The sequence below is a fragment of the Rhinoderma darwinii genome, unplaced genomic scaffold, assembly GCF_050947455.1.
Source record: "Rhinoderma darwinii isolate aRhiDar2 unplaced genomic scaffold, aRhiDar2.hap1 Scaffold_668, whole genome shotgun sequence".
In the NCBI taxonomy this organism is placed as follows: domain Eukaryota; kingdom Metazoa; phylum Chordata; class Amphibia; order Anura; family Rhinodermatidae; genus Rhinoderma; species Rhinoderma darwinii.
This window is the reverse complement of record NW_027464225.1, coordinates 133,446-157,609: the sequence shown is the minus strand read 5'-3', so window position 1 is coordinate 157,609 and position 24,164 is coordinate 133,446. Positions and strand designations below refer to the sequence as shown.

General features: G+C 53.9%; 1 protein-coding gene across 1 annotated transcript; it reads left to right on the top strand.

The window, feature by feature from the left end:
• The first annotated feature begins 14,800 nt into the window (after positions 1 to 14,800).
• SPAG7 (sperm associated antigen 7) lies at positions 14,801 to 21,031 on the top strand. Its single transcript, XM_075849088.1, has 7 exons — positions 14,801 to 14,924; positions 16,181 to 16,248; positions 19,297 to 19,382; positions 19,458 to 19,542; positions 19,615 to 19,704; positions 19,913 to 20,069; positions 20,327 to 21,031. Exons 1-7 carry the CDS (start codon positions 14,840 to 14,842, stop codon positions 20,437 to 20,439), a joined length of 684 nt encoding a protein of 227 aa, XP_075705203.1. The 5' UTR covers positions 14,801 to 14,839; the 3' UTR covers positions 20,440 to 21,031.
• The last annotated feature ends 3,133 nt before the right edge of the window (positions 21,032 to 24,164 follow it).

The following is a 24,164-nucleotide window of genomic DNA, read 5'->3' as shown; positions in this document are numbered from 1 at the left end:
ATGGACAAGCAGCCGACCACACCACAGGTGGAGACAAGCAGCCGACCATACCACACATGGAGACAAGTAGCTGACCCTACCACAGGTAGACACAAGCGGCCGACCCCCCCACATGTAGAGACAAGCGGCCGACCACACCACAGGTAGGGACAAACAGCCGACCCTCCCACAGGTAGAGACAAGCAGCCGAGCCTCCCACAGGATGAAACAAGCAGCCGACCCTCCCACAGATAGAGACAAGCAGCCGACCCTCCCACAGGTAGAGACAAGCAGCCGACCATACCACAGGTAGAGACAAGCAGCCGACCATACTAGAAGTAGAGACAAGAAGCCGAGCCTGCCTTTAGTAGAGACAAGCAGCAGACCCTCCCACAGGTAGTGACAAGCAGCCGACCCTCCCATGGGTAGATACAAGCAGCCGACCATACCACAGGTAGAGACAAGCAGCCGACGATGCCACAGGTAGAGACAAGTAGCTGACCCTACCACAGGTACAGACAAGCAGCCGACCCCCCCCACATGTAGAGACAAGCAGCCGACCACACCACAGGTAGGGACAAACAGCCGACCCTCCCACAGGTAGAGACAAGCATCCGAGCCTCCCACAGGTGGACACAAGCAGCCGACCCTCCCACAGGAAGCGACAAGCAGCCGACCCTCCCACAGGTAGAGACAAGCAGCCGACCATACCACAGGTAGAGACAAGCAGCCGACCCTCCCACGGGTAGAGACAAGCAGCCGACCATACCACAGGTAGAGACAAGCAGCCGACCATACCACAGGTAGAGACAAGCAGCCGACCATACCACAGGTAGAGACAAGCAGCCGACCATACCACAGGTAGAGACAAGCAGCCGACTCTCCCACAGGTAAAGACAATCAGCCATATCTCCCACATGTATGGACAAGCAGCCGACCATACCACAAGTGGAGACAAGTAGCTGACCCTACCACAGGTAGAGACAAGCAGCCGACTCCCCCATATGTAAAGACAAGCAGCCGACCACACCACAGGTAGGGACAAACAGCCGACCCTCCCACAGGTACAGACAAGCAGCCGAGCCTCCCACAGGTGGAGACAAGCAGCTGACCCTCCCACAGGAAGCGACGAGCAGCCGACCCTCCCACAAGAGACAAGCAGCCGACCATACCACAGGTGAAGACAAGCAGCCGACCATACCACACGTGGAGACAAGTCGCTGACCCTACCACAGGTAGTGACAATCAGCCGATCCCCACAAGTAGAGACAAACAGCCGACCACACCACAGGTACGGACAAACATCCGAGCCTCCCACAGGTGGAGACAAGCAGCCGACCCTCCCACAGGTACAGACAAGCAGCCGACCCTCCCACAGGAAGCGACAAGCAGCCGACCCACAAGAAGAGACAAGCAGCCGACCATACCACAAGTAGAGACAAGCAGCCGACCCTCCCACTAGTAGAGACAAGCAGCAGACCCTCCCACAGGTAGAGACAAGCAGCCGACACTCCCACAGGTAGAGACAAGCAGCCGACCCTCCCACAGGTAGAGACGAGCAGCCGACCCTCCCACGGGTAGAGACAAGCAGCCGACCATACCACAGGTAGAGACAAGCAGCCGACCACACCACACGTGAAGACAGGTAGCTGACCCTACCACAGGTAGAGACAAGCAGCCGACCATACCACAGGTAGAGACAAGCAGCCGACCATACCACGGGTAGAGACAAGCAGCCGACCATACCACGGGTAGAGACAAGCAGCCGACCATACCACGGGTAGAGACAAGCAGCCGACCATACCACGGGTAGAGACAAGCAGCCGACCCTCCCACGGGTAGAGACAAGCAGCCGACCATACCACGGGTAGAGACAAGCAGCCGACCATACCACAGGTAGAGACAAGCAGCCGACCATACCACAGGTAGAGACAAGCAGCCGACTCTCCCACAGGTAAAGACAAGCAGCCATATCTCCCACATGTATGGACAAGCAGCCGACCATACCACAGGTGGAGACAAGCAGCCGACCACACCACAGGTGGAGACAAGCAGCCGACCATACCACAAGAGACAAGTAGCTGACCCTACCACAGGTAGAGACAAGCAGCCGACTCCCCCATATGTAGAGACAAGCAGCCGACCACACCACAGGTAGGGACAAACAGCCGACCCTCCCACAGGTAGAGACAAGCAGCCGACCCTCCCACAAGAGACAAGCAGCCGACCATATCACAGGTATGGACAAGCAGCCGACCACACCACAGGTGGAGACAAGCAGCCGACCATACCACACATGGAGACAAGTAGCTGACCCTACCACAGGTAGACACAAGCGGCCGACCCCCCCACATGTAGAGACAAGCGGCCGACCACACCACAGGTAGGGACAAACAGCCGACCCTCCCACAGGTAGAGACAAGCAGCCGAGCCTCCCACAGGATGAAACAAGCAGCCGACCCTCCCACAGATAGAGACAAGCAGCCGACCCTCCCACAGGTAGAGACAAGCAGCCGACCATACCACAGGTAGAGACAAGCAGCCGACCATACTAGAAGTAGAGACAAGAAGCCGAGCCTGCCTTTAGTAGAGACAAGCAGCAGACCCTCCCACAGGTAGTGACAAGCAGCCGACCCTCCCATGGGTAGATACAAGCAGCCGACCATACCACAGGTAGAGACAAGCAGCCGACGATGCCACAGGTAGAGACAAGTAGCTGACCCTACCACAGGTACAGACAAGCAGCCGACCCCCCCCACATGTAGAGACAAGCAGCCGACCACACCACAGGTAGGGACAAACAGCCGACCCTCCCACAGGTAGAGACAAGCATCCGAGCCTCCCACAGGTGGACACAAGCAGCCGACCCTCCCACAGGAAGCGACAAGCAGCCGACCCTCCCACAGGTAGAGACAAGCAGCCGACCATACCACAGGTAGAGACAAGCAGCCGACCCTCCCACGGGTAGAGACAAGCAGCCGACCATACCACAGGTAGAGACAAGCAGCCGACCATACCACAGGTAGAGACAAGCAGCCGACCATACCACAGGTAGAGACAAGCAGCCGACCATACCACAGGTAGAGACAAGCAGCCGACTCTCCCACAGGTAAAGACAATCAGCCATATCTCCCACATGTATGGACAAGCAGCCGACCATACCACAAGTGGAGACAAGTAGCTGACCCTACCACAGGTAGAGACAAGCAGCCGACTCCCCCATATGTAAAGACAAGCAGCCGACCACACCACAGGTAGGGACAAACAGCCGACCCTCCCACAGGTACAGACAAGCAGCCGAGCCTCCCACAGGTGGAGACAAGCAGCTGACCCTCCCACAGGAAGCGACGAGCAGCCGACCCTCCCACAAGAGACAAGCAGCCGACCATACCACAGGTGAAGACAAGCAGCCGACCATACCACACGTGGAGACAAGTCGCTGACCCTACCACAGGTAGTGACAATCAGCCGATCCCCACAAGTAGAGACAAACAGCCGACCACACCACAGGTACGGACAAACATCCGAGCCTCCCACAGGTGGAGACAAGCAGCCGACCCTCCCACAGGTACAGACAAGCAGCCGACCCTCCCACAGGAAGCGACAAGCAGCCGACCCACAAGAAGAGACAAGCAGCCGACCATACCACAAGTAGAGACAAGCAGCCGACCCTCCCACTAGTAGAGACAAGCAGCAGACCCTCCCACAGGTAGAGACAAGCAGCCGACACTCCCACAGGTAGAGACAAGCAGCCGACCCTCCCACAGGTAGAGACGAGCAGCCGACCCTCCCACGGGTAGAGACAAGCAGCCGACCATACCACAGGTAGAGACAAGCAGCCGACCACACCACACGTGAAGACAGGTAGCTGACCCTACCACAGGTAGAGACAAGCAGCCGACCATACCACAGGTAGAGACAAGCAGCCGACCATACCACGGGTAGAGACAAGCAGCCGACCATACCACGGGTAGAGACAAGCAGCCGACCATACCACGGGTAGAGACAAGCAGCCGACCATACCACGGGTAGAGACAAGCAGCCGACCCTCCCACGGGTAGAGACAAGCAGCCGACCATACCACGGGTAGAGACAAGCAGCCGACCATACCACAGGTAGAGACAAGCAGCCGACCATACCACAGGTAGAGACAAGCAGCCGACTCTCCCACAGGTAAAGACAAGCAGCCATATCTCCCACATGTATGGACAAGCAGCCGACCATACCACAGGTGGAGACAAGCAGCCGACCACACCACAGGTGGAGACAAGCAGCCGACCATACCACAAGAGACAAGTAGCTGACCCTACCACAGGTAGAGACAAGCAGCCGACTCCCCCATATGTAGAGACAAGCAGCCGACCACACCACAGGTAGGGACAAACAGCCGACCCTCCCACAGGTAGAGACAAGCAGCCGACCCTCCCACAAGAGACAAGCAGCCGACCATATCACAGGTATGGACAAGCAGCCGACCACACCACAGGTGGAGACAAGCAGCCGACCATACCACACATGGAGACAAGTAGCTGACCCTACCACAGGTAGACACAAGCGGCCGACCCCCCCACATGTAGAGACAAGCGGCCGACCACACCACAGGTAGGGACAAACAGCCGACCCTCCCACAGGTAGAGACAAGCAGCCGAGCCTCCCACAGGATGAAACAAGCAGCCGACCCTCCCACAGATAGAGACAAGCAGCCGACCCTCCCACAGGTAGAGACAAGCAGCCGACCATACCACAGGTAGAGACAAGCAGCCGACCATACTAGAAGTAGAGACAAGAAGCCGAGCCTGCCTTTAGTAGAGACAAGCAGCAGACCCTCCCACAGGTAGTGACAAGCAGCCGACCCTCCCATGGGTAGATACAAGCAGCCGACCATACCACAGGTAGAGACAAGCAGCCGACGATGCCACAGGTAGAGACAAGTAGCTGACCCTACCACAGGTACAGACAAGCAGCCGACCCCCCCCACATGTAGAGACAAGCAGCCGACCACACCACAGGTAGGGACAAACAGCCGACCCTCCCACAGGTAGAGACAAGCATCCGAGCCTCCCACAGGTGGACACAAGCAGCCGACCCTCCCACAGGAAGCGACAAGCAGCCGACCCTCCCACAGGTAGAGACAAGCAGCCGACCATACCACAGGTAGAGACAAGCAGCCGACCCTCCCACGGGTAGAGACAAGCAGCCGACCATACCACAGGTAGAGACAAGCAGCCGACCATACCACAGGTAGAGACAAGCAGCCGACCATACCACAGGTAGAGACAAGCAGCCGACCATACCACAGGTAGAGACAAGCAGCCGACTCTCCCACAGGTAAAGACAATCAGCCATATCTCCCACATGTATGGACAAGCAGCCGACCATACCACAAGTGGAGACAAGTAGCTGACCCTACCACAGGTAGAGACAAGCAGCCGACTCCCCCATATGTAAAGACAAGCAGCCGACCACACCACAGGTAGGGACAAACAGCCGACCCTCCCACAGGTACAGACAAGCAGCCGAGCCTCCCACAGGTGGAGACAAGCAGCTGACCCTCCCACAGGAAGCGACGAGCAGCCGACCCTCCCACAAGAGACAAGCAGCCGACCATACCACAGGTGAAGACAAGCAGCCGACCATACCACACGTGGAGACAAGTCGCTGACCCTACCACAGGTAGTGACAATCAGCCGATCCCCACAAGTAGAGACAAACAGCCGACCACACCACAGGTACGGACAAACATCCGAGCCTCCCACAGGTGGAGACAAGCAGCCGACCCTCCCACAGGTACAGACAAGCAGCCGACCCTCCCACAGGAAGCGACAAGCAGCCGACCCACAAGAAGAGACAAGCAGCCGACCATACCACAAGTAGAGACAAGCAGCCGACCCTCCCACTAGTAGAGACAAGCAGCAGACCCTCCCACAGGTAGAGACAAGCAGCCGACACTCCCACAGGTAGAGACAAGCAGCCGACCCTCCCACAGGTAGAGACGAGCAGCCGACCCTCCCACGGGTAGAGACAAGCAGCCGACCATACCACAGGTAGAGACAAGCAGCCGACCACACCACACGTGAAGACAGGTAGCTGACCCTACCACAGGTAGAGACAAGCAGCCGACCATACCACAGGTAGAGACAAGCAGCCGACCCTCTCATGGGTAGAGACAAGCATCCGACCATACCACAGGTAGAGACAAGCAGCCGACCATACCACGGGTAGAGACAAGCAGCCGACCATACCACGGGTAGAGACAAGCAGCCGACCATACCACGGGTAGAGACAAGCAGCCGACCATACCACGGGTAGAGACAAGCAGCCGACCCTCCCACGGGTAGAGACAAGCAGCCGACCATACCACGGGTAGAGACAAGCAGCCGACCATACCACAGGTAGAGACAAGCAGCCGACCATACCACAGGTAGAGACAAGCAGCCGACTCTCCCACAGGTAAAGACAAGCAGCCATATCTCCCACATGTATGGACAAGCAGCCGACCATACCACAGGTGGAGACAAGCAGCCGACCACACCACAGGTGGAGACAAGCAGCCGACCATACCACAGGTAGAGACAAGCAGCCGACTCCCCCATATGTAGAGACAAGCAGCCGACCACACCACAGGTAGGGACAAACAGCCGACCCTCCCACAGGTAGAGACAAGCAGCCGACCCTCCCACAAGAGACAAGCAGCCGACCATATCACAGGTATGGACAAGCAGCCGACCACACCACAGGTGGAGACAAGCAGCCGACCATACCACACATGGAGACAAGTAGCTGACCCTACCACAGGTAGACACAAGCGGCCGACCCCCCCACATGTAGAGACAAGCGGCCGACCACACCACAGGTAGGGACAAACAGCCGACCCTCCCACAGGTAGAGACAAGCAGCCGAGCCTCCCACAGGATGAAACAAGCAGCCGACCCTCCCACAGATAGAGACAAGCAGCCGACCCTCCCACAGGTAGAGACAAGCAGCCGACCATACCACAGGTAGAGACAAGCAGCCGACCATACTAGAAGTAGAGACAAGAAGCCGAGCCTGCCTTTAGTAGAGACAAGCAGCAGACCCTCCCACAGGTAGTGACAAGCAGCCGACCCTCCCATGGGTAGATACAAGCAGCCGACCATACCACAGGTAGAGACAAGCAGCCGACGATGCCACAGGTAGAGACAAGTAGCTGACCCTACCACAGGTACAGACAAGCAGCCGACCCCCCCCACATGTAGAGACAAGCAGCCGACCACACCACAGGTAGGGACAAACAGCCGACCCTCCCACAGGTAGAGACAAGCATCCGAGCCTCCCACAGGTGGACACAAGCAGCCGACCCTCCCACAGGAAGCGACAAGCAGCCGACCCTCCCACAGGTAGAGACAAGCAGCCGACCATACCACAGGTAGAGACAAGCAGCCGACCCTCCCACGGGTAGAGACAAGCAGCCGACCATACCACAGGTAGAGACAAGCAGCCGACCATACCACAGGTAGAGACAAGCAGCCGACCATACCACAGGTAGAGACAAGCAGCCGACCATACCACAGGTAGAGACAAGCAGCCGACTCTCCCACAGGTAAAGACAATCAGCCATATCTCCCACATGTATGGACAAGCAGCCGACCATACCACAAGTGGAGACAAGTAGCTGACCCTACCACAGGTAGAGACAAGCAGCCGACTCCCCCATATGTAAAGACAAGCAGCCGACCACACCACAGGTAGGGACAAACAGCCGACCCTCCCACAGGTACAGACAAGCAGCCGAGCCTCCCACAGGTGGAGACAAGCAGCTGACCCTCCCACAGGAAGCGACGAGCAGCCGACCCTCCCACAAGAGACAAGCAGCCGACCATACCACAGGTGAAGACAAGCAGCCGACCATACCACACGTGGAGACAAGTCGCTGACCCTACCACAGGTAGTGACAATCAGCCGATCCCCACAAGTAGAGACAAACAGCCGACCACACCACAGGTACGGACAAACATCCGAGCCTCCCACAGGTGGAGACAAGCAGCCGACCCTCCCACAGGTACAGACAAGCAGCCGACCCTCCCACAGGAAGCGACAAGCAGCCGACCCACAAGAAGAGACAAGCAGCCGACCATACCACAAGTAGAGACAAGCAGCCGACCCTCCCACTAGTAGAGACAAGCAGCAGACCCTCCCACAGGTAGAGACAAGCAGCCGACACTCCCACAGGTAGAGACAAGCAGCCGACCCTCCCACAGGTAGAGACGAGCAGCCGACCCTCCCACGGGTAGAGACAAGCAGCCGACCATACCACAGGTAGAGACAAGCAGCCGACCACACCACACGTGAAGACAGGTAGCTGACCCTACCACAGGTAGAGACAAGCAGCCGACCATACCACAGGTAGAGACAAGCAGCCGACCCTCTCATGGGTAGAGACAAGCATCCGACCATACCACAGGTAGAGACAAGCAGCCGACCATACCACGGGTAGAGACAAGCAGCCGACCATACCACGGGTAGAGACAAGCAGCCGACCATACCACGGGTAGAGACAAGCAGCCGACCATACCACGGGTAGAGACAAGCAGCCGACCCTCCCACGGGTAGAGACAAGCAGCCGACCATACCACGGGTAGAGACAAGCAGCCGACCATACCACAGGTAGAGACAAGCAGCCGACCATACCACAGGTAGAGACAAGCAGCCGACTCTCCCACAGGTAAAGACAAGCAGCCATATCTCCCACATGTATGGACAAGCAGCCGACCATACCACAGGTGGAGACAAGCAGCCGACCACACCACAGGTGGAGACAAGCAGCCGACCATACCACAGGTAGAGACAAGCAGCCGACTCCCCCATATGTAGAGACAAGCAGCCGACCACACCACAGGTAGGGACAAACAGCCGACCCTCCCACAGGTAGAGACAAGCAGCCGACCCTCCCACAAGAGACAAGCAGCCGACCATATCACAGGTATGGACAAGCAGCCGACCACACCACAGGTGGAGACAAGCAGCCGACCATACCACACATGGAGACAAGTAGCTGACCCTACCACAGGTAGACACAAGCGGCCGACCCCCCCACATGTAGAGACAAGCGGCCGACCACACCACAGGTAGGGACAAACAGCCGACCCTCCCACAGGTAGAGACAAGCAGCCGAGCCTCCCACAGGATGAAACAAGCAGCCGACCCTCCCACAGATAGAGACAAGCAGCCGACCCTCCCACAGGTAGAGACAAGCAGCCGACCATACCACAGGTAGAGACAAGCAGCCGACCATACTAGAAGTAGAGACAAGAAGCCGAGCCTGCCTTTAGTAGAGACAAGCAGCAGACCCTCCCACAGGTAGTGACAAGCAGCCGACCCTCCCATGGGTAGATACAAGCAGCCGACCATACCACAGGTAGAGACAAGCAGCCGACGATGCCACAGGTAGAGACAAGTAGCTGACCCTACCACAGGTACAGACAAGCAGCCGACCCCCCCCACATGTAGAGACAAGCAGCCGACCACACCACAGGTAGGGACAAACAGCCGACCCTCCCACAGGTAGAGACAAGCATCCGAGCCTCCCACAGGTGGACACAAGCAGCCGACCCTCCCACAGGAAGCGACAAGCAGCCGACCCTCCCACAGGTAGAGACAAGCAGCCGACCATACCACAGGTAGAGACAAGCAGCCGACCCTCCCACGGGTAGAGACAAGCAGCCGACCATACCACAGGTAGAGACAAGCAGCCGACCATACCACAGGTAGAGACAAGCAGCCGACCATACCACAGGTAGAGACAAGCAGCCGACCATACCACAGGTAGAGACAAGCAGCCGACTCTCCCACAGGTAAAGACAATCAGCCATATCTCCCACATGTATGGACAAGCAGCCGACCATACCACAAGTGGAGACAAGTAGCTGACCCTACCACAGGTAGAGACAAGCAGCCGACTCCCCCATATGTAAAGACAAGCAGCCGACCACACCACAGGTAGGGACAAACAGCCGACCCTCCCACAGGTAGAGACAAGCAGCCGAGCCTCCCACAGGTGGAGACAAGCAGCCGACCCTCCCACAGGTAGAGACAAGCAGCCGACCCTCCCACAGGTAGAGACAAGCAGCCGACCCTCCCACAAGAGACAAGCAGCCGACCATACCACAGGTATGGACAAGCAGCCGACCACACCACAGGTGGAGACAAGCAGCCGACCATACCACACATGGAGACAAGTAGCTGACCCTACCACAGGTAGAGACAAGCGGCCGACCCCCCCACATGTAGAGACAAGCAGCCGACCACACCACAGGTAGGGACAAACAGCCGACCCTCCCACAGGTGGAAACAAGCAGCCGACCCTCCCACAGATAGAGACAAGCAGCCGACCCTCCCACAGGTAGAGACAAGCAGCCGACCATACCACAGGTAGAGACAAGCAGCCGACCATACTACAAGTAGAGACAAGCAGCCGAGCCTGCCATTAGTAGAGACAAGCAGCAGACCCTCCCACAGGTAGTGACAAGCAGCCGACCCTCCCATGGGTAGATACAAGCAGCCGACCGTACCACAGGTAGAGACAAGCAGCCGACGATGCCACAGGTAGAGACAAGTAGCTGACCCTACCACAGGTACAGCCAAGCAGCCGACCCCCCCACATGTAGAGACAAGCAGCCGACCACACCACAGGTAGGGACAAACAGCCGACCCTCCCACAGGTAGAGACAAGCAGCCGAGCCTCCCACAGGTGGACACAAGCAGCTGACCCTCCCACAGATAGAGACAAGCAGCTGACCCTCCCACAGGAAGCGACAAGCAGCCGACCCTCCCACAGGTAGAGACAAGCAGCCGACCATACCACAGGTAGAGACAAGCAGCCGACCCTCCCACGGGTAGAGACAAGCAGCCGACCATACCACAGGTAGAGACAAGCAGCCGACCATACCACAGGTAGAGACAAGCAGCCGACCATACCACAGGTAGAGACAAGCAGCCGACTCTCCCACAGGTAAAGACAAGCAGCCATATCTCCCACATGTATGGACGAGCAGCCGACAATACCACAGGTGGAGACAAGCAGCCGACCACACCACAGGTGGAGACAAGCAGCCAAACATACCACAAGTGGAGAAGAGTAGCTGACCCTACCACAAGTAGAGACAAGCAGCCGACTTCCCCATATGTAGAGACAAGCAGCCGACCACACCACAGGTAGGGACAAACAGCCGACCCTCCCACAGGTAGAGACAAGCAGCCGAGCCTCCCACAGGTGGAGACAAGCAGCCGACCCTCCCACAGGTAGAGACAAGCAGCCAACCCTCCCACAGGTAGAGACAAGAAGCCGACCCTCCCACAAGAGACAAGCAGCCGACCATACCACAGGTATGGACAAGCAGCCGACCACACCACAGGTGGAGACAAGCAGCCGACCATACCACACATGGAAACAAGTAGCTGACCCTACCACAGGTAGAGACAAGCGGCCGACCCCCCCACATGTAGAGACAAGCAGCCGACCACACCACAGGTAGGGACAAACAGCCGACCCTCCCACAGGTAGAGACAAGCAGCCGAGCCTCCCACAGGTGGACACAAGCAACCGACCCTCCCACAGATAGAGACAAGCAGCCGACCCTCCCACAGGTAGAGACAAGCAGCCGACCATACCACAAGTAGAGACAAGCAGCCGACCATACTACAAGTAGAGACAAGCAGCCGACCCTCCCATTAGTAGAGACAAGCAGCAGACCCTCGCACAGGTAGAGACAAGCAGCCGACCCTGCCATGGGTAGAGACAAGCAGCCGACCATGCCACAGGTAGAGACAAGCAGCCGACCATACCACAGGTAGGGACAAGTAGCTGACCCTACCACAGGTACAGACAAGCAGCCAACCCCCCCACATGTAGAGACAAGCAGCCGACCACAACACAGGTAGGGACAAACAGCCGACCCTCCCACAGGTAGAGACAAGCAGCCGAGCCTCCCACAGGTGGAAACACGCAGCTGACCCTCCCACAGGAAGCGACGAGCAGCCGACCCTGCCACAAGAGACAAGCAGCCGACCATACCACAGGTATTTACAAGCAGCCGACCACACCACAGGTGGAGACAAGCAGCCGACCATACCACACGTGGAGACAAGTAGCTGACCCTACCACAGGTAGTGACAAGCAGCCGACCCCCACATGTAGAGACAAGCAGCCGACCACACCACAGGTACGGACAAACAGCCGACCCTCCCACAGGTGGACACAAGCAGCCGACCTTCCCACAGTTAGAGACAAGCAGCTGAACCTCCCACTAGTAGAGACAAGCAGCAGACCCTCCCACAGGTAGAGACAAGCAGCCGACCACACCACAGGTGGAGACAAGCAGCCGACCATACCACAGATGGAGACAAGTAGCTGACCCTACCACAGGTAGAGACAAGCAGCTGACCCCCCCACATGTAGAGACAAGCAGCCGACCACACCACAGGTAGGGACAAACAGCCGACCCTCCCACAGGTGGACACAAGCAGCCGACCTTCCCACAGTTAGAGACAAGCAGCTGACCCTCCCACTAGTAGAGACAAGCAGCAGACCCTCCCACAGGTAGAGACAAGCAGCCGACCACACCACAGGTGGAGACAAGCAGCCGACCATACCACACATGGAGACAAGTAGCTGACCCTACCACAGGTAGAGACAAGCAGCTGACCCCCCCACATGTAGAGACAAGCAGCCGACCACACCACAGGTAGGGACAAACAGCCGACCCTCCCACAGGTAGAGACAAGCAGCCGAGCCTCCCACAAGTGAACACAAGCAGCCGACCCTCCCACAGATAGAGACAAGCAGCCGAACCTCCCACAGGAAGCGACAAGCAGCCGACCCTCCCACAGGTAGAGACAAGCAGCCGACCATACCACAGGTAGATACAAGCAGCCGACCCTCCCACGGGTAGAGAAGGGCAGCCGACCATACCACAGGTAGAGACAAGCAGCCGACCACACCACACGTGGAGACAGGTAGCTGACCCTACCACAGGTAGAGACAAGCAGCCGACCATACCACAGGTAGAGACAAGCAGCCGACCCTCCCATGGGTAGAGACAAGCAGCCGACCATACCACAGGTAGAGACAAGAAGCCGACCATACCACAGGTAGAGACAAGCAGCCGACCATACCACAGGTAGAGACAAGCAGCCGACCATACCACAGGTAGAGACAAGCAGCCGACTCTCCCACAGGTAAAGACAAGCAGCCATATCTCCCACATGTATGGACAAGCAGCCGACCATACCACAGGTGGAGACAAGCAGCCGACCACACCACAGGTGGAGACAAGCAGCCAACCATACCACAAGTGGAGACAAGTAGCTGACCCTACCACAGATGGAAACAAGCAGCCGACTCCCCCATATGTAGAGACAAGCAGCCGACCACACCACAGGTAGGGACAAACAGCCGACCCTCCCACAGGTGGAGACAAGCAGCCGAGCCTCCCACAGGTGGAGACAAGCAGCCGACCCTCCCACAGGTAGAGACAAGCAGCCAACCCTCCCACAGGTAGAGACAAGCAGCCGATCCTCCCACAGGAAGCGACAAGCAGCCGACCCTCCCACAAGAGACAAGCAGCCGACCATACCACGGGTAGAGACAAGCAACCGACTCTCCCACAGGTAGAGACAAGCAGCTGACCCTCCCATAGGTAGAGACAAGCAGCCGACCCTCCCACAGATGGAGACAAGTAGCCTACCCTCCCACAGGTAGAGACAAGCAGCCGACCCTCCCACAGAAAGCGACAAGCAGCCGATCACACCACAGGTGGAGACAAGCAGCCGACCCTCCCACAGGTGGAGACAATCAGCCGACCCTCCCACAGGTGGAGACAAGCAGCCGACCATACCACAGGTGGAGACAAGCAGCCGGGCTTCCAACTGGTGGAGACAAGCAGCCGGGCCTGCCTCAGGTAGAGACAAGCAACCGACACTGCTACAGGTAGGGACAGGCAGCTGACCATACCACATGTGGAGACAAGCAGCCGACCCTCCCACAGGTGGAGACAAGCAGCCGACAACACCACAGGTGGAGACAAGCAGCTCCTAGCAAGAAACAGCCGCTTATCATCTGCTCCAGTTCTGATAAATCTCCGCCATAGACTTTTTTTTATTCTCATGAATAAGGAGGAACAAATTCATGAAAAACTTTACTCCTGCATGACCCTGGGGGTTGATGTGCTCATGGATCTACTTGTACTGTCTTTAATGCAATCACTTGCCACTGTTAGCCCCTGTTCACACAGTTTTTTGGCGCTGTTTTTGACACGGAAACATCCGAAAACGCCTCCCATTGGTGTCACTGGGAGGCTGGAGGTGTTTTTCTCCCGCTAGCGAAAAAAAAAACGCTTGCGAGAAAAAGTGCCATGCCCTTTCTTCAGGCGTTTCCGTCTCTGACATCCTATTGACGTCAATGGGAGGTAGAGAAAGCGGTTTTCGCTGCGCTTTTTGCCCAGGGCGCTCAATGGACGCGGCCGAAATCTGGCGCAAATAAAGTGCAGGCAGGTCAAAATCTGCATCAAAATTCCTAAAGGAAAAAAACTCAGTGTGAACAGGACGATTCCGTATTTGCGGACAGTAAAGACCTTACGGCCGCGTGCATGAGGCCATATACATGACCGCAGGGCCAAAGTAGGTTATACGGGTGGCAGGTCATCTTGCTCCACCCACTGACCCTCCCCTTTAAATAAATAGCACCATTTGGTGAACTAAAGTTCTGGCAGCGGCTGCATTGCCGCTTTAAAGATCTGAGACTATGTGGGGACCGAAGAGTGTAGTTGCCCCTTTAAGGACGCGCGCACTTTAAGGTCCGGGCGCGTACTCGTTCACAGGATCCAAGATGGCGGATCTGCTCGGTTCTATTCTGAGCTCCATGGAGCGGCCGCCTCAGGTCGGGGACCAGGAGAGTCGGCGGAAGGCCAGAGGTGAGTGCGCTATTTTAATCAGATAGACATAGTGAGGTAACCCCGGTCATAGCGGCCACACAGCCCGCAGCGCGTCGCTAAGACGCCCGCTACAATTTTCGTAACGTCCTCAGTCTCATTAGTCAATAAGCGTGTCAATCATACAGTTAGCGACCAATCAGCGAGGACACCACGTCGCAGCTGTGTTATGGTTGGTTGTGAGCTCGTTTGGGCGGGTACTCGTGCTGGGCTGAGTTTGGCTACTGAGTGAGCGGCTCCTTCCTTGTGCGAGCTGATTGGTTCTATTGCCCAGGTTATGGTGCAGCTGGGTTGTGATTGGTCCAGGGAGTTTGTGTCCTTTGTTGTTATTAGCAGATCAATATATCCGTCTTATTTTTATCGTCCCGCCTCTTAGCAGGGTGTCGTGTGTTTCTAGTGGCTGAAGCCCCTGTCAGTCAAACTTAAAGGGACAGTACGGGTGCAATAAAATAACTAAAAAAATTAATATATATCTATCAGGGGTCTCAGACTGGGCCGGGTAACTGGCAACACACAAAAAAAAAGTGACGTTGACGGCCGCATTACTTTCAAATTTGATCAAATACAAAATTATTGTTAAACAATTAGTTATTTGAACTACTATAACAATATATTACTATAATAATAATACTACATCACTAACAATGCTACATTACTATAACAAAACTACTATAATTACACATTACTATAAGGAGGAGCCCCTGATGTCACTGTCCATATATGGACAGTTACGTCAGAGGCCTCGTCTATCAGCGGCATCCCCGACCAGAGCGCTCTGGCTGGGGATTTCACTCCTAGTGCGGGCCCCAATGGAGCTAGTGCCACACACCTTTCAATATCTACAGGGGGGGGGGGGGGTGTGCGGCGCTCCTCTTCGGCCTGCTCCCCCGCTGTTAGCGGGCCGCAGATGACCATTTCAGGGGCCTCATGTTTGAGACCTCTGGTCTAAGGCCCTATTTGTGCACTTGTCCCTTTTTAGGGTACAGGTGGGGTGATGATTACATAAAAATAAACTACTAGAAGACTTGATCTTGCACTCGATTGCTTCAATAACACTGTCTGTACTAATGAGCACACCCGTCTGAGAGGGTTAAACCGCCAGGATCCGCACCATCTCCGATCCCGTCAGTTGCAGCGGAATATCAGCAATAATATACACATGACACCCGCGCCGTATACCTGCAACACTAGTTTCTAAGTGGATAGCGCCATTTATCATTCCACGTTTTATTTTGCAGAGCAAGCGGCCCGGCTGCAGAAGATGCAAGAACACGAAAGAAGACAGAAAGTGGAGTTCACAAAAAAGGTGAGAGCCAAAAGAAAGGGGTGACGAGCCTGCAGGGTGATAGAGAAGAGAGCTATGATCCTGCCCCTCCTCCTGCAGGGTGATGAATACAGAAGAGAGCTATGATCCTGCCCCTCCTCCTGCAGGGTTATATATATATAGAAGAGAGCTATGATCCTGCCCCTCCTCCTGCAGGGTGATATATACAGAAGCGAGCTATGATCCTGCCCCTCCCCCTGCAGGGTGATACATACAGAAGAGAGCTATGATCCTGCCCCTCCTCCTGCAGGGTGATACATACAGAAGAGAGCTATGATCCTGCCCTTCCTCCTGCAGGGTGATATATACAGAAGAGAGCTATGATCCTGCCCCTCCTCCTGCAGGGTGATATATACAGAAGAGAGCTATGATCCTGCCCCTCCTCCTGCAGGGTGATATATACAGAAGAGAGCTATGATCCTGCCCCTCCTCCTGCAGGGTGATATATATACAGAAGAGAGCTATGATCCTGCCCCTCCTCCTGCAGGGTGATACATACAGAAGAGAGCTATGATCCTGCCCCTCCTCCTGCAGGGTGATATATATATATAGAAGAGAGCTATGATACTGCCCCTCCTCCTACAGGGTGATATATATAGAAGAGAGCTATGATACTGCCCCTCCTCCTGCAGGGTGATATATATATATAGAAGAGAGCTATGATCCTGCCCCTCCTCCTGCAGGGTGATATATATATATAGAAGAGAGCTATGATCCTGCCCCTCCTCCTGCAGGGTGATATACACAGAAGAGAGCTATGATCCTGCCCCTCCTCCTGTAGGGTGATATATACAGAAGAGAGCTATGATCCTGCCCCTCCTCCTGCAGGGTGATATATATACAGAAGAGAGCTATGATCCTGCCCCTCCTCCTGCAGGGTGATATATATACAGAAGAGAGCTATGATCCTGCCCCTCCTCCTGCAGGGTGATATATACAGAAGAGAGCTATGATCCTGCCCCTCCTCCTGCAGGGTGATATATATACAGAAGAGAGCTATGATCCTGCCCCTCCTCCTGCAGGGTGATATATATACAGAAGAGAGCTATGATCCTGCCCCTCCTCCTGCAGGGTGATATATACAGAAGAGAGCTATGATCCTGCCCCTCCTCCTGCAGGGTGATATATACAGGAGAGGGCTATGATCCTGCCCTTCCTCCTGCAGGGTGATACATACAGAAGAGAGCTATGATCCTGCCCCTCCTCCTGCAGGGTGATGCAGAAGAGAGCTATGATCCTGCCCCTCCCCCTGCAGGGTGATATATATACAGAAGAGAGCTATGATCCTGCCCCTCCTCCTGCAGGGTGATATATATACAGAAGAGAGCTTTGATCCTGCCCCTCCTCCTGCAGGGTGATATATACAGAAGAGAGCTATGATCCTGCCCCTCCTCCTGCTGGGAGATATATATAGAAGAGAGCTATGATCCTGCCCCTCCTCCTGCAGGGTGATATATAGAAGAGAGCTATGATCCTGCTCCTCCTCCTGCAGGGTGATATATACAGAAGAGAGCTATGATCCTGCCCCTCCTCCTGCAGGGTGATATATACAGAAGAGAGCTATGATCCTGCCCCTCCTCCTGCAGGGTGATATATACAGAAGAGAGCTATGATCCTGCCCCTCCTGCAGGGTGATATATGCAGAAGAGAGCTATGATCCTGCCCCTCCTCCTGCAGGGTTATATACAGAAGAGAGCTATGATCCTGCCCCTCCTACTGCAGGGTGATATATATACAGAAGAGAGCTATGATCCTGCCCCTCCTCCTGCAGGGTGATATATACAGAAGAGAGCTATGATCCTGCCCCTCCTCCTGCAGGGTGATATATACAGAAGAGAGCTATGATCCTGCCCCTCCTCCTGCAGGGTGATATATATACAGAAGAGAGCTATGATCCTGCCCCTCCTCCTGCAGTGTGATATATACAGAAGAGAGCTATGATCCTGCCCTTCCTCCTGCAGGGTGATATATACAGAAGAGAGCTATGATCCTGCTCCTCCTCCTGCAGGGTGATATATACAGAAGAGAGCTATGATCCTGCCCCTCTTCCTGCAGGGTGATATATACAGAAGAGGGCTATGATCCTGCCCCTCCTCCTGCAGGGTGATATATACAGAAGAGAGCTATGATCCTGCCCCTCCTCCTGCAGGGTGATATATACAGAAGAGAGCTATGATCCTGCCCCTCCTCCTGCAGGGTGATATATATACAGAAGAGAGCTATGATCCTGCCCCTCCTCCTGCAGTGTGATATATACAGAAGAGAGCTATGATCCTGCCCTTCCTCCTGCAGGGTGATATATACAGAAGAGAGCTATGATCCTGCTCCTCCTCCTGCAGGGTGATATATACAGAAGAGAGCTATGATCCTGCCCCTCTTCCTGCAGGGTGATATATACAGAAGAGGGCTATGATCCTGCCCCTCCTCCTGCAGGGTGATATATACAGAAGAGAGCTATGATCCTGCCCTTCCTCCTGCAGGGTGATACATACAGAAGAGAGCTATGATCCTGCTCCTCCTCCTGCAGGGTGATATATACAGAAGAGAGCTATGATCCTGCCCCTCCTCCTGCAGGGTGATATATATATAGAAGAGAGCTATGATCCTGCTCCTCCTCCTGCAGGGTGATATATACAGAAGAGAGCTATGATCCTGCCCCTCCTCCTGTAGGGTGATATATATATACAGAAGAGGGCTATGATCCTGCCCCTCCTCCTGCAGGGTGATATATACAGAAGAGAGCTATGATCCTGCCCCTCCTCCTGCAGGGTGATATATACAGAAGAGAGCTATGATCCTGCCCCTCCTCCTGCAGGGTGATACATACAGAAGAGAGCTATGATCCTGCCCCTCCTCCTGCAGGGTGATATATACAGAAGAGAGCTATGATCCTGCCCTTCCTCCTGCAGGGTGATACATACAGAAGAGAGCTATGATCCTGCTCCTCCTCCTGCAGGGTGATATATACAGAAGAGAGCTATGATCCTGCCCCTCCTTCAGGGTGACTTGTTTTTTTTTCATCCTCTGTAGATGGAGAAGGAAGTGTCGGCTTTTATTCAGGGCAGCTCTCCGTCTAAGAAGTTCTCACCGATGAATAAGATTCAGCGCAGTATTCTGTGAGTAGTGTCGCCCGCTTTTCGCCCTCTGTCTGGTTTGCGGCTCTCGTGATGACTCTCTCTTCTCTCATACAGACATGACGTGGTGGACGTGGCCGGCCTGACGTCCTTCTCATTCGGGGAGGATGAGGAGAGTAGATACGTCATGATCTTTAAGAAGGTGGGTGTGTGTACTTTTGGGGTGTTGCGGGTCCCCTTAGTGGAGTTTTATCTGACCCTGCTCCTCTCTTAGGAGTTTGCGCCGTGTGACGAGGAGCTGGAGGCGTACCGCCGGGGGGAGGAGTGGGACCCCGTCAAGGCTGAGGAGAAGCGGAGGTTGAAGGTATGTGGTGAATGTCAACTTCCTGCAGCCACCACTAGAGGGCACTGTGTCCAAACCGTTCATTTGGCAGACCGGCCAATCATGGTTCTGCTTTCATTTTCTGGTTGCTATGGGCGACCAGTCCTCGTGTGTGTGTGTGTGTGTGTGTATGTATATATATATATATATATATATATATATATATATATAATTTTCTGTGTCCTGGCAGGAGTTGGCGCAGCGAGAGGCGGAGGAAGATGCAATGAAGGGTCCATCAAATGTAAATCCCAACACCGACTACAGAGATAAGTACAGTCACTTGATCGGAAAGGTCGCCGCTAAGGACGCCGCCCATACTCTACAGGCCAACAAGACGTACGGCTGCGGTAAGAACCTGCCTCCTTATCGTGCGGTAATTGCAAAACTGATCAAATGTGACGAAATTCCGTAAAAGAGCGGCTAATGTTGGAGACCATAGAAATCAACAGTGCAGGATCTGAGGGGGCGGAGCATGACACCATAGAGAATCCCTGTGCCGAGCTCCGCCCCCCTCAGGTACTGCACTCGGCAAAACACACCGGGGAGGGGGCAATTTATTAAACGTTCTACGGTTTGTGACCCCCCCCCCCCTTCTGTCCTCCAGTTCCAGTCGCCAATAAGCGAGACACGCGATCCATCGAGGAGGCGATGAATGAAATTCGAGCCAAGAAACGTTTAAAACAAGAGGACGGCGAATCCGCGGCTGGTAAATCGTAGATTCTGCGGAGCTCCCGGCGACCCGCGCCGCTCCCACCTGCTCGGGGGATGGTTTTAGTGCTTTTTTTTTATCAAATTACGGTGACGTCATGGAGTTCCTGGTTTGGCGCTGATGACATCCGTGGACTTGACCGTCTGACGGCGCAGACAAAACAACGTTTTATTGGTCGCCTTTATTTTATTCCATTTCTGGACTCATTTTAATCCTCGGAGGTTGTTGGTTTTGTTTTTAATATATTCGAGATTTTTAAGGTAAAGGATCAGGATTAAAGATGGCGGCTCTGACGCGACGTTTTCCTGACTCTACAGGTCACAGATGTAGGTAGAATTTCTTATGTCTTATAAAGTTGTGTCCCCCCTCCCTTACGACCTGTTATTACCGCTCTAATATGGCCGCCTCCTTCTACGTGTTTTTGCTTTCCTCGCCCTTCTGGCTCCGGCGTGTTGTATTCCGTTTTCCGCTTTTAGAGAGAATTTTATTTCTGTACAGTTATGAACAAATCTGTCGAATTCTGCAAATTATTTTTTTTTTTTCTTTTTTGTTAATACTGATTTTGTTTTTTTAAAAATAAAAAAAAACTAAAGTGAAAAATATTTTCTATGTAAAAACGGAAAAATATAAAAATGGTTTCGGTACTGGGAGTGGGGGGGTGGAATCATACTTACCCAGAACTCCCTGGGGTGAGAGGTTTCATCCCCTGTGACGCTTGGCCTGCAACGTTATCCCAGGAGGCCGGACTACACGAGGGGGGGGGAGAGTATAAACTTTTTTTTTTAGTTTTTACGCAGCGTATCTTGCCCGTGGGAACCCGGCCTAATGGTACGTTTTTAGGTGCGGTTTCTACATTTTGATGCGGTAATAGGTGCGGTTTTATGCTGCAGATTTTCATGCATTTGTTTATAAACTTGTCAGAACTTCCACACGTAATATATGGGCAGGAGTTCTGCGCCATGTGCAGGGTTGTCCGAATACAATGTCTCAGCTGGGAGCTGCTTTTCTCACCCTGTGGGAGGGTCAGCGCTTTGTCTGCTTGTATCTACCCCTGTTATGTGACATGAGCCAGATCTAATCACACGGTCACTGGACTCCCCTGGTACAGGGGGAGTGGGAAGATCATTTATTATCTCTCCAATGGGTGAATGAAGGTTTACCTGGGGGAGCAGGATCTACAGGATCGGGAATAATCACTTTAGTTTATGCCACATGGGTCACAAGAGAGCAGTCTCTACTGGGCATGTCCTGTAAAGTCCTTGGGATAGAAGGGGGAGGAGTCAGACCAGTATCTATAAGATCTTTGGGAATAATTGTGTCATGGACATAATGCCCAGAGCTCTTGCGGCTGCTGCTATAGACATGGCCGACTAAAGGGTAAATGACATGAGGTGATGTAGGACCTGTGGGTGCGGCTTAGAGGAGCTTTTCTTTGCCTTTTTAATATTCCTTTAAGGATTTTGGTGATTTTTTTTCTGCATATGGTCGTCGTGGGGGACATGTACATTTTTGGCTGTAGACTGATCTGTCTTAGATCTTTGCCTACAAGGGTTGTAGGAGGGTTTTCTAAACGACACTATTCACTACATACTCAGTACAGACATCTGGGCAACTCTTTTATGAATTTGATGCATTGCTGTCCTCAAATTCATTGCCGTTCCTTGTGGTATTTTTGCTCACCAAAGATGACGGTGTGAGTGCAAATAAATATTAACTATGAACTACCTGCACGCAAAAAATAAAAATAAAAAGTTAAATACTGACAATGCCGTGAAAGTGTCTACTCTATCCCGGACAAACCCCCCGTTTTCGGTGCCATACGGAGCGGCCTAGCTTGTAGAAAGACGTTTATGATTAGATCTGTATTTAATTTATATTGATTTTCTGTGGTTATCGTGTGGTCAGTATGGCCTTGTACTTGGACATCTCCTTCAACTGAAGGTCAAGTGGAGTAATAATGGGCTGAATACAGAGAAATGTCTGCACTGTGGACATCTTCCACCATCTATAGTGAGGGACTCTACGCAGCTTTGGTGCCACCAGCTCTAGCCTCAGTATATTGGACATGGAACTTTACCTTTGTGGATTGTTTAGATAGAAAACTGTTGTGTGTGTGTGTGTGTGTTACACAGATTATCACCACAACCCAAAATAAATCCATCTTCAGGACACCGTGTGTAATAAGAGACGCTCCACCTTTGGCAAAGTTTTACCCGTTTCCATACAAAAATGGCTTTGTGGAAAAGTCTTTGATTCTCATGGACCTGCTTCCATCCCCAGGCCAAGTGGCAGGTAGAAGAGCTGAGGATCACATGCTTGTACCTATACTTGTTCTTCCTGTCATTGTACTCCATTATATCTAGATACTTCCCCTTCCCGTTAACCTCCTCTATACTCAAGTCCTCGCTGTTTTTGACCTCTTCCTCCTGTGAACACCTGTCCTTCCTTCATCATCCTCATCATCATCCTCCTCTAGACACATGGCTTTTGTACTGTTGTCCATTGGACAGCTGTTCAATTCTGTCTTTGACCTGCATCCTAACCTTCACTTGATTGATCACTAAGACTATGTTGACATTAACTACATCGGCAGCTCCTGTCCTTCCTCTATCATCATCGGCGTCATCCTTCTCTGGAGTCCTGTCCTTCCTCTATTTTCTTCCTCTGGACACATGTCCGTCATCTATCATCTTCCTTCCCCTCTGGACACCTGTCCTTCCTCTTCCTCCTCCTCCAGATGCCTTTAATTCCTCTTTTATCCTATCCCTCCTCTAGACACCTGTCCATCCTCTTCTTCCTCTGGGCACCTGTCCTTCCTCTGCCATTCTCTTCTTCCTCTGGACACCTGTTCTTCTTCCTCTGGACACCTGTTCTTCTTCCTCTGGACACCTGTTCTTCTTCCTCTGGACACCTGTCCTTCCTCTACCAGCCTCTTCCTCCGCTGGACACCTGTACCTCCTCTACCAGCTTCTTCCTCTTCTGGGCACCTGTCCTGCACCTGTCATCCTCTTCTGGGCACCTGTCCTTCCTCCTCCTCCTTTGGGCACCTGTCCTTCCTCTGTTATCCTTTTTCTACTTTGGGCACCTGTCCTGCCTCGGTTATCCTCTTCCTTCTCTGGGCACCTGTCCTTCCTCTTTCTACTATGGGCACCTGTCCTGCCTCGGTTATCCTCTTCCTTCTCTGGGCACCTGTCCTTCCTCTTTCTACTATGGGCACCTGTCCTTCCTCGGTTATCCTCTTCTGGGCACCTGTCCTTCCTCTGTCATCCTCCTCCTCCTTTGGGCACCTGTCCTTCCTCCTCCTCCTTTGGGCACCTGTCCTTCCTCCTCCTCCTCCTTTGGGCACCTGTCCTTCCTCTGTTATCCTCTTTCTACTCTGGGCATCTATCCTTCCTCGGTTATCCTCTTCCTACTCTGGGAACCTGTCCTTCCTATGTAATCCTCTTCCTCCTCTGGACACCTGGCCTTCCTCTCTCGCTATCATCCTCTTCCTCCTCTGGACTACTGGCCTTCCTCTCTCGCTATCATCCTCTTCCTCCTGTGGACACCTGTCTTTTGTACCTTTGTTCTCCATTGGACAGCTGTGCAGTCCTGTCTTTGACCTGCATCCTAACCTTCACTTGATGGATCACTAGGGCTATGCTCACATTACCTATATCTGCAGTCCCAGCAGCTCTGATGGTAATAATGGCACTTGCATGCGGAACTATTCTTCCCTTCAAAACGCCGCAAA

Excerpts from the sequence above, each read along its gene's own strand:
- SPAG7 (XM_075849088.1), top strand. The coding sequence starts at position 14,840 with ATGGCGGATCTGCTCGGTTCTATTCTGAGCTCCATGGAGCGGCCGCCT. Across the intron at positions 16,249-19,296 it reads AAGTGGAGTTCACAAAAAAG|ATGGAGAAGGAAGTGTCGGC; the intron begins GTGAGAGCCAAA and ends CATCCTCTGTAG. Across the intron at positions 19,543-19,614 it reads ACGTCATGATCTTTAAGAAG|GAGTTTGCGCCGTGTGACGA; the intron begins GTGGGTGTGTGT and ends CTCCTCTCTTAG.